Source organism: Rosa rugosa, chromosome 3 (assembly GCF_958449725.1).
Source record: "Rosa rugosa chromosome 3, drRosRugo1.1, whole genome shotgun sequence".
NCBI lineage: Eukaryota > Viridiplantae > Streptophyta > Magnoliopsida > Rosales > Rosaceae > Rosa > Rosa rugosa.
The window spans coordinates 14,574,907-14,582,861 of NC_084822.1; the positions used below are offsets into that span (position 1 = coordinate 14,574,907).

A 7,955-nucleotide genomic window follows, 5' to 3' on the forward strand; every position below is an offset into this window, starting at 1 on the left:
TATAAGGTAATTGGCAAGGTAAATTGTTGAGTGGAGCTGGAAAGGATATACTCATCAAGGTTGTGGCTCAAGCTAGCGCTGCCTACTCATGCAATGAGTGTTTTTCAATTAACTAAGAATTTTTGTGATGACTTAGAAAAGATGTGTGTTTGGTTTTGGTGGGGAAGCTCTCTTGATAAGAGAAAGATTCATTGGAAAACTTGGAACGCGTTATGTAATCCTAAGGAAGAAGGTGGGTTAGGTTTCCGAAGTTTGTCCAATTTTAGTATAGGGATTAAACAGAATTTTTCCCTTTAATTTTTATTGTGAAAATAATTTACTATATTATATGGATGATTATATTAATATCTCTAAATTTAATATTTGTACCTCATTCTTTTTTGAAGTTAATATTGACTTTGTTTTTTTAAAAGAAAAAAAAAACCAGCCTTTTACATATGTTAGTGATGAGTATCAAACTCATGACCTTTACAATGTTGGAATTATAACTTACCAACATGTCACAGCTCGCTGACTGTTAATATTGACTTTGTCTACTTATATAAAATGACCGACAAGGGCATAGAAGGAAAAAAAAAAGACAAACAAACAAAGTAAGCATCAACGTTCTATCGCTCAACCTGGGAGATCCAAATCCATTTGATAGTTTCTGGAAGAAAAAAAAAGGGCTAATTACTGTTTAGTACCCTGTGGTTTTGGTCCAACATCAATTCAGTCCCTCGACTTCCAATTTCATCAAAAACACCCCCACACTATTATTTCTCCATCCAATAGCTCCTTCCGTCATTCCTCCGTGAAATGGAGACATTAAATTGCTGATGTGGCATGCAACTCAGCTCCTGTGGGGCCCACTTGACAGGGAAAATTCCCATATTAACCCTGGCTCACTCTCTTCACTCTTTGTTTTGTTTTGATTCTCGACCTTGATCCAGTGATTGTTTGATTCTTGGGATCAAATTTCCATATGGTTTTCGTAAGTTTAATCTGTGTTTTGTTTTCAATACTCAATTAGTTGTTGGATGAGATCTTCTTCTTTGTTCGATTTTTCAACTTGGGTTTCTAAAATCAACTTCTGTTTCCAATGGGATTTGTTTGGGGGAGTACAAGCGCCTCAGCTGCCATGGAAGCAGAGCTCTCACTATTTTGATGAAAATGGGGTATGAATTCGCCAGATTCAGTTGTTTATTGGTAGCAGCAGAAATGGCGTTGAAATTTCAAAATGGTCTAGTTGACCCACCCAACATTCAATCCAATATCAATTCTGAGCTCTCTCTAACCAATTTCGATTTTGTTAATTCGGTAGCTGTTGAATTGCATTTACAGGTACTAGAGAGTGAGCCCAGATTGTGTTCCTCTGAGCAAATGGCAAGAACCCAACATGAGAGCAAAACCAAAAGAAGATATGATGACAGACAACACTACCACCGCAACTGATGAAATCTGATTCCCGCAACCGAAAACCCGACCCTAAATGCTGAGAATCATCCTGTCGCAGCGGCCCCACCGTCCCCATTACAACATTTGCGCCTTGATCTTTTCCCTCCTCCTCCACCTCTCAACCTCTCTCTTGAAGGACGAGGTTATCGGCGTTGATGATGGTGTTGTCGTCCGCGAGCACGAACCACCGGACTTTGGGCAGGCGGAGGCGAAAGCACTCGGAAATTATCCGGGAGATTCGGAGCACGAACCACCGGACTTTGGGCGACGATGAGCGATGGAGAACAACAGAGAGAGCCACGCGGCGGTGGAGATCAAGAGCGCCGCGATGGCTATCACGGTCGTTGCCACCTGGCTCTGCCGCCATCGCCGGCTTTTGGGTGATCGGGAATTGGTTTGTTCTTTGGGATTGGAACTGGGACCGGTGTTGGGGTTGGTTGACATCGTCGTCATCGCCCCAAATGCTCATTTCTCTCCACCACTCGCCGCCAAGAACCACCAAAAAAAAAAGGAGAGCTTCGAGTTTCTTGCAATCCAATTGTCTGAGATCGGAGCCGAGATTCGGAAGGCGACCTTCACGAGCATAGGATTTGAGGCCGTCTCCGAGCCTGAGCAGGCTTGAGCAGAAACGAAGAAGAAGAGAAGATCCCGAGGGAGTCAAAATATGATATTAAAGAGCGAGGGTCAGTTTGGGAAATTCGCCTCCATGTGGGCCCCACCTGGGCTGAGTTGGATCGCCACGTAAGCACCTAAACGGCTGAAATTGACTGAATCTGAGCGAATGGAGCTATTGGATGGAGAAATAATAGTGTGGGGGTGTTTTTGATGAAATTGGAAGTCGAGGGACTGAATTGATGTTAGACCAAAACCACAGGGTACTAAACAGTAATTAGCCCAAAAAAAAATGTAGAAAAGGAGAAGAAGACTAAGGGTTTTGATCAATGGAAGACGACGACTCTATTTAAATTTTCTATTTTCTTCTTCTGGTTTTGGAGTATCAGCAGCAAATTGTATACTCCATCTATGATGTATCTATGACTACTCAAAGTATACATAAAATGTTGTCGTTTTCTTTTTGGTCAGGAACTTCATGTTGTCATTCAACCTTGAGAGATTTAAACTTATTAACCTTCATATTGAATTCTCCACTTATGAAGATCAAAAGGTACCATCAAATTACATAAAGCATAGCCTACAAAAATGATGGTTTAGTGAGATTTGATAATGAGAAGGGAAGGAACACTGGGTCTGATACGAAGAGGCTTATGTCCAACACAAAAAATGATTAGCGATGCAGCAGTCTCTTTGTGGTCACTGCTCCTGTTGAGTTCCCTAAGTGAAACCCTTGGTCTGGTTAAGTTTATGAGATAAGGATATCTTGGAGATGTTAAAGAGGTCTAGTTAGCATATAGAATATTGAAAAAGTAAATTAGAAGTCTACTAAGTGCCGAAAGTCCAAATATAAAATTTGGAGGTATGAATAGAAACACTTTATTTATATACCTCTACTTTTGAGATCAATTCCTGGTTTGTATAAAGAAGGAATGACACATCAACAAGTCAAAAGCAGAAGAGTAAATACCCATTGCTATTTAGAAAAATCCAAAAATTTCAACCAATCAGATTGAGCACTTTCTAATGAAGCTGGTGCAGAAAGGAAAATGGGACATTATAAGGGTGAAAAAATTTTGATAACAATTTTAGTCATGGAATAGACTGATAGAGAGGCAACCCAATTTGTTTGAGAAAAACTCTTGAGGTGAAATCACCTCGAGGTAAATTCAAGTGAGGTGTAATTCACTCAGGGCAGATCCAACTGAGGTGCAATTCCCTTGGGCAGATCCAACTGAGGTAAGATTTTCTCAAAGCGAATGTAGGTGAGGTGAAATGCCCTCGGGACAGAAACAAATGAGGTAAATCCCCTCAAGGTGGATCCACCTTGAAGCCAATCCAAATAAGGAAGAATCCTCTCGAAGCCGACCAAAGTCAAGTGAAATCCCCTCGATCCTGACCAAAGTGAGGTCAAATCATGTTCTAGTTAAGAGACAATTCAATCTATTTAAGGATCACTGAGAAGTTCATATCCCCTCGAGGAAATTCTCTCGAGGTGAATCTAGATAAGGCGGAACTAGTCAGTGAAATAAATTAGCTCAGCCGATTTGTAGGAATTGGGAAGCATTCCCCTAAATTGTACTGAGATTAGCGTAGTGGATTCTCTAATGCATAACTTGTGGACCTAGCACACCACTATGCGTACTAGTCGAGATATTCACTTAAGCTCACCTATAAACATTTAGTAAAGAGAATATTTGTGGGGGCAATGAATTTCATCTACACCTACTACAATTTAAACACTCCTTAGCTTAGACATCATAATATCTTTTGCATATACCCCATTTCTTCTTCTGACTTGACTTGCCTACATCGATCGGAATTCGGAAGGAGTGAAGACGGGTGTGAAGACATTGACTGCGAACCTTTCACTCTCACTCTAATTAAAAAAGTAAGCAATGAGATCTTCTACTAAATTATTCCGCACCAACAACTATAATAAGTAATTTTATTTTACATGTCCGTGAGGATGAAAATTTTATAAGATAGCAAATTGCCACATAGGTCATCAACTTCTATTGAAGATGTTCATGAAAATTTTATAAGATAGCAAATTGCCACATAGGTCATCAACTTCTATTGAAGATGTTCATGAAAATTTTACAAGATAGCAAATTGCCACATAGGTCATCAACTTCTATTGAAGATGTTCTTATATGGTTCGGTTATTTTATTTAAATGCATTAGATTTCCATATAAAAATGCATAACCAAAATCTGTTAACGAGTTTTATCCCACAACATTAAGCTTTACTTGCCACACCAAAGTCATCCATGCCATAAACTGAGTTGTGCTTAGATCCATCAAACTTCTCTCCATCTCCCCACAATGCATAAGCCTCCTCCCCATGAATTGCATCATCCCCTATTTTCAAGTCATCTTCTGTCATCCTAAGTGGAACGATGAGCCTCAACAACAGACAGATTAAGCTGGTTATGATAACGTTCACAACAACCACAAACACAATTCCGAGAAGTTGAATTCCCATTTGTTTCATCCCATCCATAAATCGGCCGTCGTGGATGCCATAGGCAAGACCGATGTAGTGTTGCCAGTTGTCAACTAGATAGAAAAGACGACATAGCTTGGGATTGGAAAAGAAGCCGGTAAGGAGACCACCTAAGCTTCCTGCCACAGCGTGGGTGTGGAACACTGCCATGGTGTCGTCTACATGCTTCAGGAGCTTGCTTTGCTTGTGGAGGACCATCATTGTGTACCATGGGATACTTCCGGACATGATTCCCATTACGATTGCTGCCCAGCCTTGCACCACACCTGTTCAACATTATGCACTCGATCAATTAGTTATCATGTGTCAATTTATATAAACGGACACAAAACAATTTTGGTAACATGTACTAATTTGGACTAAGTTTCACTAAGGTCTTGTACGGTACTATCAATTTTCTCTTTCGGTAAACCCCAATTGTTTCAAGTTTCTAATTTTATTTTTCGCTTTTTTTTTTATCTTTTTTTTTTTTTTTGGAAAGAGCACATGAGATAGAGGCATGTAAGAGGTAAAATCAGGCTTTCTTGAGGAAAAATGAAGATTGGCCTCGAGTGCAACGGTAAAAGGGAACTAAAATGCAAGGCCCATTCATTGAGTTAGGATGAAAGTCAGCTTTAGAGATCTAACGACCAACAGTTTGATCTAAAAAGCCCAATTTATCTATTATTTGCTTTCATAACTTAATTTCGTTTAAACAAATCGCATTTGTAGGGTAAGTTGGCGCTTTTTATTAGGTCGAACAAATCAAGAAAATTCAACTTTTAGATAAAAAAAAATAATAATAATAATAAACTATAGGTGTACCTTACCAGTACCAATATCATAATTTGGTCATTTTTAATTTAGCTGGCAAAATCCTATTTCAAATTTAACAATAAGATTATCAATTTATTATCTTACCCGCAGCAGGAGTTATGCAAACCAAACCAGTGATCATGCCCTGTGTGGCTCCAATCACAGAAGGCTTCCCAAAGAAAATAATGTCAAGGACGAGCCACGTCAGCAAGCTAGAGGCAGTACATACATGGGTGTTGAGGACAGCCAGAGATGCGTCCATGCTCACACTGTAGGGATCTCCACCATTGAATCCAGTCCATCCCATCCAAAGTAATCCAGCTCCTGCCAACATAAGCAGGATGTTGTTTGGAGGGAATCTCTCCCTGTCACTAGTTGCTCTAGGTCCGACCTAAAAACTCATAAATAAAATTAAAATTAATGATAACAACACGCTCATGTTGCAATTATATTATGTTATCAAATTATGAATTTAAATTGTAAATTTTGTTGCGTACCCAATAAGCAGCAGTGAAACCAGCAACTCCTGAAGAAAGGTGAATGACATACCCTCCAGAATAATCAATAAGACCCATCTTTGCCAACCATCCATTTGGATTCCAAATACTATAAGCGGTTATTGGATACGAAAATGTCACCCAAAGCGGTACGAACAACATCCACGCATGGAAATTCATCCTCCCCAACAACGCCCCAGCAATCAAAATTAACGTGATTGCTGCAAACACAAACTGAAAATAAATCATGGTCGCGTTCGGCAATTTCCCGGAGAATGCTTTTGTAAATAGGTACTTCTCATCCAAGGCCACGTTGGGGCGTCCCAGGAAGGTGAACAATTCGGTACCGAATGACATTTGGTAGCCCCAACCCACCCAACAAACCAACACGGTTGCAAAGGCGTACATGGCCATGAAGGCCGAGTTGACTGCCCACTTCTTCTTGACTATGCTTCCATACAAGATGATAAGGCCGGGCACACTCTGCATGCCTACAAGTGTAGCAGCAGTGAGCTGCCACGCATTGTCAGCCTTGCTAAACCATTCGGGGCTAGCTTCGTCGGATGCAAGGCCCGGGGGTAGCTCCATTGTTGGTTGGATTAAGTGATTGAAGTGAAGCGAGGGTTAGAAATGCAATAGGATGTCAAACAATAGTTGCTTTATATACTTCATGGATGCTAGCGACCTTGGAGATGCCTCTGTAGCTGTAAACGTTTGGATCATCTTGATTATTTGTGTTTTTGATGTAACTGATGAATATGACAAGAAGATCATAAGCTGGCGAGTGACCGATATGATCATGGTGTGTGTGATTATTTCTTAGGAATTGATGGTTAAGTTTGTAATTTCAGTAAGAGGAACTGTGAGAAAGTCCAAAAGATTTGGTGGCTGACTCTCATCGATGGAGAATCCAAAGGGCTATGGGTTATGGCATAGAAATTCCCACCGAAATAGCATATTTCTCATAGTACCTGGCCAATGATTGATGGATTCGAAGGAACAGTGAGTGTGTGTTTATATATATGTATATGTGTGTGTGTGTAGAAAACTAATTGATTAATGAGCATTAGTATATTCTTGAATCTTCAAGTCATTGCTATAAGGGAGAGATGATTAATTAGCTTGTTAGTATATAGAATCACAATCCAAGCTGTATTAACTTAATCATGCCAAGCATGCAACAAAAAGTTCTTATTGGAAAACAAAAGAGGGTTTTTTCTGGAAGGAAACAAAAGAGGGTTGGTGAGGAGATGTTATTTATTTTATCACATAGTGATAATGGGGAGTTGACGATTTCTTTTTTGTTTTATTTTATTCTTTGTATTCGTATTTTATTTTGAGTGAAAGATGTCAGTTAATAAATTTTTATTACAAGCCTAAGTAAATTTTTATTACAAGCCTATGATTTATTCCCTAAAAAACACATAGATGTTATTTGTTTGTAAGCTCGCTGTTGATGCCTAAAATTGGTTCGAACAATTAAGATGACCTCGTTGAGACTGAGGCCTACAAATCCTCCAAATTAGGTCAATGTGACCTCCCTAATCGGCTATCAAAGCTTGCAAGAAAGAATATCAAACAAATGGAACATCAGTCAGTTATGGTCCATCTACATTCCAATATTATTAGGACCCGTGGCCTTAAATGAGGCAATTGTGCTCTCCACAGAGCACTCGTCAGGTGCTCTCCATAGACAACTTGACCACTCTTGGAGCTCACATTAATACTTGTAAATCAATCATTTTGGAACATAGGATTTAATAACCTCTCATGGAGCACTGGGTCACATTTGAGTCTCTTGGAGCATTGGAGCACTCCTCCGCTTATGGAGCACTTGTGCACTTGTGGGGCTTTTTAGTATTTAGGGTCAGCTCGGTCCTTGGGTAACATTACCCTATCATTAGAAATGCCCCAATTCTCCAGTCAAGAAATTTTGGTTGGGGACTTGTATAGGGTTTCTTATTGTTGGGGCAAGCTGATTATGTTGACCATGTTGCTTGATGACCATGTCGATATATATGTTCTCAGCGAGGTACGATCACCCGCTAAAATTATGAGAATATGGAAGACTGCTACCACTGCCAAAAGACCATGGAAGACTACAC

At 39.8% G+C, this 7,955-nt stretch overlaps 1 protein-coding gene across 1 annotated transcript; it reads right to left on the reverse strand.

Annotated features, from left to right (window-relative positions):
• Positions 1–3,955: 3,955 nt before the first annotated feature.
• On the reverse strand, positions 3,956–6,504 carry LOC133740684 (ammonium transporter 2 member 5-like). Its single transcript, XM_062168631.1, has 3 exons — positions 5,851–6,504; positions 5,459–5,744; positions 3,956–4,824 (listed from the first exon to the last, which is right to left on the reverse strand). The coding sequence occupies exons 1-3, from the start codon at positions 6,436–6,438 to the stop codon at positions 4,292–4,294; spliced, it is 1,407 nt and encodes a 468-aa protein (XP_062024615.1). The 5' UTR covers positions 6,439–6,504; the 3' UTR covers positions 3,956–4,291.
• Positions 6,505–7,955: the final 1,451 nt, after the last annotated feature.